The sequence below is a fragment of the Gorilla gorilla genome, chromosome 7 (assembly GCF_029281585.2).
Source record: "Gorilla gorilla gorilla isolate KB3781 chromosome 7, NHGRI_mGorGor1-v2.1_pri, whole genome shotgun sequence".
NCBI lineage: Eukaryota > Metazoa > Chordata > Mammalia > Primates > Hominidae > Gorilla > Gorilla gorilla.
In genome coordinates this window covers 54,543,082-54,555,839 of record NC_073231.2, presented here as the reverse complement: position 1 = coordinate 54,555,839, position 12,758 = coordinate 54,543,082, and the positions used below count along the sequence as shown (strand labels likewise).

General features: G+C 40.4%; 2 protein-coding genes across 3 annotated transcripts in view; one reads left to right on the top strand and one right to left on the bottom strand.

Annotated features, from left to right (window-relative positions):
* PDE7A (phosphodiesterase 7A) overlaps positions 1–11,136 on the bottom strand; it is a 125,585-nt gene extending 114,449 nt beyond the window's left edge. The window contains exon 1 of one of the 2 annotated variants that reach the window (XM_019032462.4): positions 10,457–11,136. In XM_019032462.4, the coding sequence (XP_018888007.4) occupies positions 10,457–10,594 (138 nt within the window). In that variant the 5' untranslated portion in view covers positions 10,595–11,136. The remainder of the gene's footprint in view (positions 1–10,456) is intronic. The other variant, XM_063709244.1, reaches the window with a different exon arrangement.
* Positions 11,137–11,288: 152 nt separating this feature from the next.
* Positions 11,289–12,400, top strand: LOC134759086 (uncharacterized). The gene has a single exon (XM_063709247.1). It carries the CDS (start codon positions 11,476–11,478, stop codon positions 11,791–11,793), a length of 318 nt encoding a protein of 105 aa, XP_063565317.1. The 5' UTR covers positions 11,289–11,475; the 3' UTR covers positions 11,794–12,400.
* The last annotated feature ends 358 nt before the right edge of the window (positions 12,401–12,758 follow it).

The following is a 12,758-nucleotide window of genomic DNA, read 5'->3' as shown; positions in this document are numbered from 1 at the left end:
ATTGATAAAAATGCTTTCCAGCATAAAAGAATACATTAGGATAATATGTAGAGAAAGTAAAACAAAAATAACAGTTCAAAGAAAAAAAAAAGACTATAAAAAATTGTTAAAATTAACTTTGTTCACATATTTTTTAATGAATGAATTGTTAAAAATCCCCCCATATACATTTAAAATTGTGATTTGAACAACACTACCAGAAATTACATCATTTATAGATATTAAAACTTAGATGAAAAACTCCAGATGTGGGAGAAGGTACACAGTTTTTTTGTTTTTCAAGTTCTTTGAAAGGCTGTATCAGCAAAATGTTTGAAAACCCTTACACTAAAGGTCAGAATATATCATCAGTGCTAACCTTTCTACTGGACATCCTCATCCGGATGTTCAGACACTTGAACTCTACATATTCGAAGTAAACTTATCTAACCCCCTCTACAAATGCACACATTTGTTTTTGAAAGAAGAAAGAAAAACAAACCTGCCTCTTCTTCCTATTTGCATTTTTGTTCCTAGCTTCACAATCTACCTGGTCTTTCCAAACTAAAACAGTAGGAATACTTTTTACCTCCCAAAGCAAATCACTCCCTAGGACCTAACTCCTAACTTTCTCTCTTCCTTCCACCACTGCCATTGTTGAAGATCTCTTCACCAGCTGTCATCAAATAGCTCTTCTTCAAAACAATAACTATACTTAATTTTACCTCCCAGGATCTCTCATGGAAAGTAAAATTACTTTACAATAATCAGAGCTATGCAAGTGTACCTGTCATGCATATATATGACTTACCAAAAAAAAAAAAAAAAATCACAGAATCACGAAGGTGGAAGAAATCAGTCAAACCCTTGGAGACTATCCTTATCTAAATACCTTTCAAGCTGCTGTCTCAACAGTCACTGGTTGAGAATTTATAAACTCATGAGCTGCCCACCCTTTATGAACAGCTTTGCCAAAGATCTGGGTCCAAATACAACTCACTTGACTTATTAGTCCTAAATTAATTTGGTTAAAAAAGAGATTCATGTTAATACAAGAATATCAATAAAATTACATACAATTATAAAGAAGTTAAAAATAACTTATAATTTCACCACCCAGCGATAGCTTCAGTTAGCATTTTGGGATACATCTAGCTTTCTCTTTATTTTTTGGCAAGCATGCATGGTATATAGATATGTATGTATTCTGTTATTTGTTTTTTAAACACAATTAAGATAATCTGTAGATACTCTGGGTTTTTTCTTCACTTAATTATGTTGCTAGCATTTCTTCCATGTGATTAAAGATTCTTTAAATTCTTCAAATCATTTTAGTAGATATACAATATAGAAATAATACTAGAATCCATTGAGCCATTTGTAAACTATATTTTTATATATCCTTTAAATTTTTCAAGGCATTTAAGTGCTAACATAATACAGAAACAATGAAAAATACTATACTACATAATACTACAATCTACTTCATCATTTGTAAATTATGTTTTCAATTTTTCACAGTGATAAATAATGGGACGAATAAACTTGAAGATTAACCTTTATCTACATTTTTAGTCATGTCCTCGGAATAGATTCCCAAAAGCAAATTATCAAAAATACTAATTTAAGTATTAATTTTTAAAATCTTACTAGCATTGTGTACGTGTAACCTTCAAGCTATGAACTCACTTTGGCTGCAGTGTAGTAGCACGATCACAACTCACTGCAGCCATGACCTCCTGGGCTCAAGAGATCCTCCCACCACAGCCTCCAGCTTAGCTGGGACTACAAGCACGTGTCACCATGCCTGGCTAATTTTTAAAATTTTTTTTGCAGAGACAGGATCTCTCTGTGTTGCCTAGGCTGGTCTCAAATTCCTGAATTCAAGCAACCCTCCCACCTAAGCCTCACAAGTGTTGGGATTATAGGCATGAACCACCATGCCCAGCCAGTATCACATTTTTTAGTATGCATTTCTTTGATTACCAGCATGGTTAAACACAAGATCTCCTTATTTCCTACTGTTCCTAGCTATTGGTACTTATTTTACCCTCTGAGGTAACGTCCTTTTCCCATGTGGCAAAAGGAAGTAGAAGAGAGTACACAGGCTTTAGAGTCAGCATGACCTAGAGTTTAACCCATTTCCACTACTTAATTGTGTTACCTTGGACAAATGACAGCTTTAAACTTATATCTTCTCCAAATTAGAGAACACTTAACACAAAGTAGGAAGAGTGCACAGCAATCAACAACATACAACCAATCGAAATCTATAACATATTAACCCTCTTTTTCCTTTTATTCACATGGCAGTCCTTTAAATCTGGAAGACAGCAATGCTCTGTCCCCTCTCACCAACTCTCCATCTCCATCTCTATCCCTGCTGGCTAAAATCTGAGACTTTTTTTCTCCAGAGAAGTGGTTTCAAATCACCTTACCAACCTGCTCATTATCTTCAGAGAACAATTTAGCTGAGTTATATCCTCCTAGAACATGGCATTTAGAACAAAATACTCCAGATATGATTTGAAAAGATCAGAATGAAACTTATTACTTCAAATAATTACATCAAATAATCAGTCAAATGTGTTTTCCTAATCCACATCCATAAGACAACAAAATTTATAATTTGTAAACTCAAAATTCTAACTGTAGTCCACTCATCTTCCCTGATTAGGCAGGCCAGATTAAAAGTGAAGGTCTTGGAGCACAACAGGCCTTTCTGGAAGTTCATATAATACCTTGAGCAATTTAATGTCTGGAAACTCAGTTTATTCTTTGGTAAAAATGAGAGTAATACTACTTAATCTCACAGAGTTTTTGTAAAGATCAAAAACACCAACTGGGCCAGGCACGGTGGCTCATGCTTGTAATCCCAGCACTTTGGGAGGCCAAGGTGGGCGGATCACTTGAGTCCTGGAGTTCCAGACCAGCATGGGCAACATGGCAAAACCCCATCTCTACAAAAACTAGAAAAATTAGCCAGGCATGGTGGGGCATGCCTGTAGTCCCAGTTACTCAGGAGGGTCATTTAAGGCCGGGATGCAGAGGTTGCAATGAGCCGAGATACTGCCATTGCACTCTAGCCTGGGAGACAGAACAAGACCCTGTCTCAAACAAAACAAAAAAACACCACACTAAAAGTATCTGCCACATAGGAGTTACTCCAAAAACAGAAACAAACACAGTTGACAATTCAACATGGGTTTGACCTGCAAAGGTCCCCTTACAAGCAGATTTTTTCAATAAATATACTAAGAAATTTTGTGAAGATTTATGAAAATTTAAGAAAACTTGCAAAGCATCACCCCTGAGACAGACCAATCCCTCCTCTTCCTCCTCAGCCTACTCAACATGAAGATGATGAGGTTCATGAAGACCTTTACGACGATCCACCTCCCCTTAATGAATAGCAAACTCTTACTTCTGATATTCTTAATAACATTTTCTTTTCTCTAGCTTGCTTTTTATTGTAAGACAGAATATAATACATACACAAAATTTGTGCTAATCAACTGTTTATGTTATCAGTAAGGCTTCTCACCAAGAGTAGGCTATTAATAGTTAAGTTTTTGAGGAGTCAAAAGTTATATGTGGATTTTTGACTGCACGGGGAATTGCAGCCTGCATTGTTCAAGGGTCAGCTGTAATTATAATTGTTACTAAAGCAAAACTACTGCATCTTTATTAAGAACCACTTGCCAAGTACTTTATATGGTCCTGAACTACACTTTGTTCTACTCAAAATCCTGATAAGTAAAGCAGACTTTGCTGAAATTTAGTTACCCAGTTAACAACTAATTTTCTCCCCCAAATTCTACCCTGACTTGCCTTGGTCTTCTCCATCTCCCTCTAGCCATCACTTTCTGAAAATGAAAAGCCATCCCTACCAGCAGGTGGAGGCATGGAGCAGTGTTCCAAAATTGCTACTCAAAGAAAATTATAAGCAGGAGATGCTTCAGTGTCAACCATACAATCATTGGCACAGTCCCTTCCCTTATAAAAGGAACCTACCAGCAGCCAAAATAAAGCCCTGCAAGTTTAGAAGGCTCATCTACAAATCCAGTTTTTGTTCCTCTCCTCATATGCTGATCCTATGAACACTTACACCTGAATGCATATATGCAAAAGTATCACTTATTTGTGAATAACCTTTTGAAAAGCATGTTTGGCAACAATACAAAAATATCAACAAAGTCTATGTTACTTTTAGGCAAGAGTAAGCCATTTAAATGTGGAAGAGAATAAAGTCAAAATTGTCTCTCAATTCAAATTAACCATAAAAGATAAGCAACTTCACAGCCAGAATTTAAGTTTTGAATTATTTTTAAATTAGAAGATTCAAAATGAATTGGAGTTTTTTGTAGTGAACACAGGGAATTTAAGAATGTCTAGATCTGAAAAGATCTTTAGTCAAGAGACTTCTAACAAAATCAGAAATAGATTTTACATAAACACATAAACAAATGTGATCCATAAAGTCAAACAAAGAAAATTAAGAAAACAAAGAAAAGCAAATTCCTTAAGAGGGCCTGCATGCAATAAGGCTTCTTCATCATCTAAATTTACTAGGTCTTTAATCCAGTTAAATGACTGTTAACGATCTTAGACAAAAATGAGACAGAACCTAAGTTTTGTCCACTCCCCCTTTCTTCAGCTCTTCTTTTCCCAAACTTGCCCCTACACTCATCCTCAGAAAACACAATTCTCTATAACTGCTCTGGTCAACAGTGAAGGAAGAGGAGGGAAGAGAAAAGAAGAAAAGAGTTGAAAATTGCCTCAAAGAGAATGAAGGGCACCTCTCCCTCTTTCCACCCAAAGTGAGCTCCCTCTCTTCCTAACTTCTGTGAAGGGCTTAATATTTTACCTCTTGCAGACTTTGGTGTTTAAGAAGGAATTCCTGGGTAGACAGCATGTACAGCTGATGGAACTCTAGGCATAGCAACAAAGCAGTAAAATCTCGGCATATAAATCACATCTCCTAGACTGAATGTGTTCCTGACAACCTATAAACTAGCAATTTGAACACCCTGTTAGAACTACACTCCCACTCCAAATACACTATGGATTTACATTAATATTATGTTTGAGCATGTATCTGAAATATAAACATATATTAGCTCAGAAGTGAAAGCTAAAGTATGGTAGTATTAAATTTAAATCAAAGTATGAAGCATTTCTGAAAACAGAAATGAAGCCAAGTTCCCAACAAAACAGGTGTTTTGAGAATACACAGGTAGGAAGGTCTCATAAATATAACCACTTCCCTTGGGGTATCCCACTCACTGGCCACACTAGTCCCTGTATCAGCTTCTGTATCTAAGTTTGCAAAGAGGCAACTATTATGCTAACAGTGATTTGGAATAATGCACATTTATATACTGATGTTGGGTACACAAGAGCCCTTATAAACAAGCACGGGATATGCAAATAAAATTTCACAAAAGAGCAAATACAAATAGCACAAGCAATACTTCAGAAAGCACACTCTTGCTTACTGCAATTTAAAACAAACTCAGTGTACCACAGTGCATCTACTATAGTAGCAAAATGTTTATAAAATGTCTAATAATATATGACTGGAGATGAAACAGACAGGATCACCTATTTTGGTAATATCAAAGGATAGATCCTTTTGTGAATTTCAAAAGATGTTCTTACCTTTTGACCCAACCTAGTGATTTTAAAGACTCTATCAAGCATGCATGAAGGTATTTATTAAATGAAGTTTTGCATACATCAACAAAAACCTAAAAACAAAAATGTTCAACATTCAGAGAATGTGTTGCTCATAGATTAACATGACTTCACTCTAGTTTATTGACAATACCTCTGCTCTGCCAATTGAAAAGCTGCTAGCCATATGTAGCTATTTAAATAAAACTGAAGTAAAAATTCATTTCTTCAGTCATACTAGCCACATTTCAAGTGCCCACTAGCCACATAAGGCTAGTGACTATCATCAGATAGTGCAAAAACATTTCCATCATCACAGAAAGTTCTACTGGACATCTCTGATCATATCCATGTGGGCCATCCTCCTTCCTCCTCCCCCTACATTTCACCCATTTGTCTAGAAACAACTGCTTCACCTTCGGTCCCTGGCCTAAGCAAGCCTCAACGATTACATAAGGCTAACCCTGATTTAAACCAGAAATTTAGGCATACATGCCTTATCATCTCATAACACTTTGATAACTCCAGTATAATAATTACACCACATATAATCATACCATTTTCTCTATCACAATTCTGCAAGCTTCCTGAAGGAGGAACCAACTTTTATCCAAGGGGCTTTGAACTATTCTCGCACTCACAGGACCTGGATAATTTGTCATATACTAAGAACACTGCTAAAGAGAGAATGGAAATAATGACTGTAGTTGAAAAATGGTTGTGTATAAGGAAGGGTATGCATACAAAGGAAAACTTGGTTAGGGTGGCAGTGTTACAAACGATTAAAACAACAACAGCAACAAAAAATTACTACAGGCTGAGTATCACTATCCAAAATGCTTGGGACCAGGAGTGTTTTGGATATCAATCAGACTTTTTTGGATTTTGGAGTATTTGTGTATACATCATGAGATACCTTGGAGATAGGACCCAAGTCTAAACACAAAGTTCATTTAGATTTTGTATACACCTTATAAACATAGCCTGAAGGTAATTTTACACACTCTTTTAAATAATTTTGTGCATGAAACAAGGTTTGTGTACACTGACCCACCAGAAAGCAAAGGCGTCTCATCACTCATGTGGTTGATCTGTACTTGTTTGGCATCACCATCATTTGACTCTGAATTTATATGCTAGTGATAAGCAATCATTTCTCACACTTACACAAATGTACTTAACAGTAAACAATACAACATACCACTAATACAGTGAGAAAATAATGTGTTTAGGGTAACTAGGCAGCACAGTAGCAGCCCCAGAATAACTGCATCAGCTGCTCAACAACAGCAACAAATAATAGCAGGCTGTCTCCGTGTCAGCACTCAGAAAGTTTCCACTTGAGGGCATTTTGGATTTTCAGACTAGGGCTGCTCAGCCTGTAATTCTTTACATTTTCTCAATGCATAACACAAGGAGCCTCACTCACAAGAAGCTATTCTATGAGTATATATTTGTGAAATATTTCTTAAAAAAAAAAGACAAATGATAACTTAGCAACAATATAAATTAACAATAGATTTCTAAAAATTAAAACTCAAATTTCTAACCCATATAAGATTTGCTTCCAGTGCATAGAAAATCTGACTGAATAATTCTAACTGCAGTGCTTTGGCATACCCATCAATATACTCACTCAACTTTCACATCTACCAAGAACCTACCTATGCAAAGTACCACAGATATGATGGTGAACAAGACACAATTTCTGCCTTCACAATATTTTTTTTCCAAATATGAATGCTATTCTGAAAGACAAATCTTTAAACTCAGCTATCAACAATAGATATCCAAAAACGACAAGGAACAGGCTTCATCTACTTTATCATTCACTAATTCAAAAAACTCATACTAACCATCTGAAATAGTATACATCCTAGTTTAAAACAAAAAATTAATGCCTCATTTACTTGGCATCCTTGGAAGAGCTGGTGTTCCACATAAATGAATTTTCCAGGTAACTCAAGCTTGTCCATTTCAGCATCAATACTTAAACTCTTTGGCATGGAAATCTTTTTAAAAACAAAAAAACAGTAAGAATCTTTCAACTTTTAAAAACAGGCTCTATTAACATTATTCTGACTAAAAATTATTGTGTTATACAACACTCAAGCCCCTCAACTAAATGTCCCAGGGTGCTTGTAAAAGTTGCTGGCTTCTAAGAGTTTTTCTTCTGATCCCTGGCTTTTGGTGTGTCTGCTGTCAACCTTTGCTGCTGTCAGTGTGAACTGACTCTGGCAGCCTCCCACCCCACTTCAAATTTGCTGCTACTTGGAAAACAAGTTGTGTCAGAACTTTGCCTAAAACACACGGGCTTTGAGACGATCTCCAAATTAATTTTGGTCACTCAGTCTTTTCTGTGTATTCCTGGAATTGTTACGGTCTGCAGTTACAAGTTCCAAACCAAGTTTTGGATAAATGAATTTGTGCTGTACCTTCATGCTCCATATTGTTTTCATATTTAAAACTGATGCTCAGTCAGAGATAATTTCATTACCTATTCATTCATTCAACAAATATTTATTAAGTACCTACTATGAGCTGGGCTCCATCCAATACTATGGTGACAATAAGGAAATGAAAAGGAAGGTTGCCACTTTTAAGCATATTTTAAAGTACAAAAACTGTAACTATTTAACTTAATGTCTTTTTTTTTTTTAAAAAAAAGGGTTTTTTTTTTCCTAAGTATCTTAAAATTACAAAACCAGTTAAACTTTTTATAACTTCTGTACCTTCAGGCTTAGGAACTAAAAATTTAAGGGTAAAGAGAGCATTTGATTAAACCAAATGTTTATTTTACAAGTTCTGAGCAGGATTCCAAGGTTTTCTGTCTCCTTTTTTTTTTTTTTCCTATTACAAATTCACATCTAGGCCTAAAGAAATCAATATCAACATATGCTTTATTATTAAATGATATGCAAAGTCTTGATAATGATAAGTACGTCCATCTCAGCATCCACTAAGTTTACATTTACCACAATGTTAATAGAAAAAAAAAGGGTTAATTGAGGAAAATTTCTGTCCAAAGTTTAAGAAGTTCCTGTATACTTCACTTTGGGGTTCAGAAATGTTTTTAAAAGTTGTAAGGGTTAGCAAAATATGGTGTAATTCTACAATATTTGCTTCATCTGCCACAATCATATTTTAAAAATTCCATTACCCATTTAAACCTAAGGCTGGAAAAATGAATCAAGAAGTGGAGCTTAAAATTGGTCTCTGTGGATTAATTAAGACATCAGGAAAAACCCCTGGCATCAGCCTCATTTTAATCCCTTGGAATCTTCCTTCTCATTCATTTTCTTCTCAGAGAGCACAAGAACTTTATTCATGTTTTATAATTGTATAAATAATCAGTGATTGCCTTTATTATTCAGATATAACTGGAAATGAGTTGCTAGTCATGTGCCTGCTGATCTGAGGAAGTAAAATAATATTTAGAAGTGAAAAAAGTTACTACCATTAAAAACCTTTACTACTATTAAAAACCTTCTTCAGCAGTGCATTAATATTTCCTCAAAATTAATTCTGGAATCTGAACATGCTTTAAGTGGTACTAAAAAGGCAGATCACAGGTCTAACCTTCAAAATAAATAACCATGTAGTATTATTCTAAATGACACATTATAGTAATTTTCACAAGTCTGCTCTGACTTCATTAGCATACTACCTTGTGCTGTGAAATAAGTTTTAGTTTAAATAAAAAGGATTCAGAGAGAGACCCAAATATAGGCTCTTGCTCCTTCTACAAACACTTTAGGCAAAGAAGTAAATGACAAATATTTACTAGACACTTATTATACGCAAAATTTCTACCAGGTGCTGTCCACACTACCTGCACACACACACACACACACACACACACCTTGCTCAAGATACAATATAACTGGAGAGAGAAAATATACTCCCATAAAAGATAGTATTAACCAATAGGAAAAATATATTTGATTAATAAAAGTGATCATTAGCCATAACTTCTGGCAGCAGAAAGTGAGGGCACTCAGTTCAGATGTAAACAAAATTCTTTTTACCTCTCTGTTTTAAGTCTGACAATCAAAATTAGACAAACCTAAGGAATTGGGCCAACGGCATCACCACAGGAAAAAAACAGAAATGCTCAGGAGCAACTGGTATTGGACCACTCAAAGTCTTCCCATGAGTGCACATCAGTAGTTTCTCTCCTAAAATCTCCTTATCAAATTAAAAACAAAACTGATTCCTGGCTATGAACTTTGCAGACTTGTTCCTCTGATACCCACTACAGCCCAGCCACAGAAACGAAGGAGTCGGGGAGACTACAGCAACGGGGCATCTAGGCCTATTGTTCAGAGGGAACCGCAGGACCAGGCGAGCGCCGCGGGGCGCGCGGGAGCTTGGGGAGGAGAGGCGCGAACCCCGTACAGTTGTGTGTATGGAAAGGGGGACAGGTATGTTGCAACGCGGGGGAGCACAGGTGTACTCTGGGGCCACGACTAAGGAATAAAGACTCAACTTCCAGACCGAAAAAGACGAGGGCGGTCATTCCTGAGGCTTAAACTGCTGGGCACAGAGGGTGACGAGGCTGGGGAGGGTCTGATGAGAGGATCCCGGAACCCACCAGGGTGGGGTTTTGGGGAGGCTGGAGAACTGAGGGGGGACAGCCAGGAAGATTCAAAGAAAAGGCTCTCCAATCGAAAGGCCAGCCTAGAAATCCCCAGACAATGGACAATGCGCGGGCTGGGGGTTGTAGAGGAGGTGAAGCTGGGTGGGCAGAGGGAAACAAAAGAGAGAAGCCCTCAAGTGTGGGCCCGGCGGCGGCGATTACCTGAGAGAGCTGCCGGGGATTGGGGCAGCCGAAGAGAGCGGAGCTGGAGCTGAAGCTGATGGCTCCTCGGCGGCTGAGGACGTGCTGGGGGACCGGCCTGTCCAGGGGCAGTACCGGCAGCTGGTAACATACTTCCATTGAATACGCCCGCCCTGCCTCCGCGCGGCGCCCGCCCTGCCGCGGCCGCCGGCCCCTGCACTGGGAGGGGGCCGCGGCTCGGGGGCTCCGGGCCGAGACGGGGGCAGGGCGGGCGGGGACCGACCCCGGGCCGGGAAGCCGCGCTCACGCCTCCCCAACCCCAGCCCTCCGCTCAGGCCGCCGGCGGGAAGGCTCTGCGGCGGCCGCGGCGCCAATTACCAGGACCGGCGCGCGCCTCGCTCCAGGCGAGCGGGGACGGGGTGCAAGCGGGGTCAGCACAGGCAAAGTCGGAGAGGGAACCCCGCCGCCCTGGGGCTCCTCGGCCGAGAGGAGCAGGTACCCGGACTGCAGAGTTCGAGCGCAGCACGAACGGAGCAAAGCAGTGCAAGAAAAGACAGCTAGAGCCAGCGGCCAGACCCAGGGCGCGCGGGACTCAGGAGCAGCGACCAGCTCGGGCCGCCGCCGCCGCCAGAGTCCTGCTCCTCCCCTCCCCCGGAGCCTGACTTCACTCCGCCGCCGGCGCGAGCCCGGCGTAATTCACACTTTGCAGCCGCGGACCTTGCGCCAACCACGGCTGCCGCCACCGTGACGTCACGACGCCGCGCCGCAGGCCCAGCGCCCCGCTCCGCCGCAGCCCCCAGGGAGACTGGCAAGCGGCCGAGGGCGACAGTAGCCTTCCTTGTGTTCTGCACCCTGGAGCTCTCTTGGAGTCGCCTCCCGACAAACGTTTTCCCCCATCTATCTCATCCGCAGTTCCCTTCACGCCCCGCCGTAACTCCCTTCCCTAGCTCCTCGCCAGCCAAGGCGCGTGCGCACGAGGCCCTACCATTTCGGGGCATCCCCCCGAGCGCTAAATTCGTGCGTTCCAGCGCGCCTAGGCTATGGGGTGTGCTCGTCCCGCGCTAGAGGCGCCGTTCCGGCCTGCCGACCCCAGAAACCCAAAGCACGCGGCGCACTCGCCGTCCTCAGCCCTAACCGCGGGGTCACTGCTGGCTTTTCCCTCCTTGAATTCCCATTCATGGGTTTCGCTAGAGACCGCTGCGGCAGTGACGTCAGCGGGCCGCGCGAGCACCGTCCTCCTGGCTACGTCACTGCCAGTCCCTCGGTGGGGCCAGGCTCCAGTGCTCCCCTGGCAGATGCGGCCCCGGGGCCATCCCGAGCCCGAGGGGCGGAGAGGGGAGCCGAGGATTCGGAAGTGAGAGGGGGACCCAGAGACAAAGGGAAAAAACCAAGACTGAGAAAGAAGTGAGAGCATGGGTGAAAAGAATGAGAAAGGATGATACTGAGAAGACAAAGGGAAAAAGTAGACTGCATGCCCCTCTACCAAGTATTGTTTGTTGACTTTCGATTTTTCGAAAGCGAGAAAAGATAAAGAGCTCTTGACCTGTTTTGTAAGCTAGATATGTAATTTGAGTGTTCATTTTGTCACATTTCTCACTAAACGGTCAAAGCTTTCAGCATCAACTGATTGTTTCTAATGCATTCCAGCCTTTGGGATTTCAGCCTGAACAACCTCTCCCCTGCTGGCAAAATTATTGCTTTGGTTCAGTTCTTAGGGCATCCACCCTTCTACTGATTTGAGATGACTAGCCACTGACAAGGTGGAAGGCCTTTGAAAGCACTGCATAACTTCCACTGATGATGAGATCACGTACCAAATGCACATAATCCGGTAAATGAGCAAAAGTAGACCTTTTATCATCTTCCCATGGCATGTTTCTTTTCTCTTGCTAAAACTTTATACCTCCTACGTGGATATTTTTCTACCTGTCTGCTTTCTACTATTAAAAGAACTATAACCTCCAACGTGGTCTTGTGGATTTTGTCTTCATTAGATGATGTAAGCTCCCCTTTAGTACAGCTGATCCAACTCATCTTTGAAATCCAAATTACTCCCACAACTTCTAGTAGATGTATTGAGCATCTACCATATGCTTGGGATTATACTGAGCAAGTTTTCCTACGTTATCACGTTTACTTCTCACAAAAACCTCATGAGGTAATTATTAGTACCTGAGTTGAGAATAGGCTCATGGAAACACGCTTGCCCTAGACCTTACACAGATAAGTGGCAAGAACTAACCTCAAATAATGTTTGAATTCTGTGTAAATCTAACCATCCAGGAGGTGATATTGGTGTGATGTTACTGTGTGGAAATAAAAT

Excerpts from the sequence above, each read along its gene's own strand:
- LOC134759086 (XM_063709247.1), top strand. The coding sequence starts at position 11,476 with ATGGGGTGTGCTCGTCCCGCGCTAGAGGCGCCGTTCCGGCCTGCCGAC.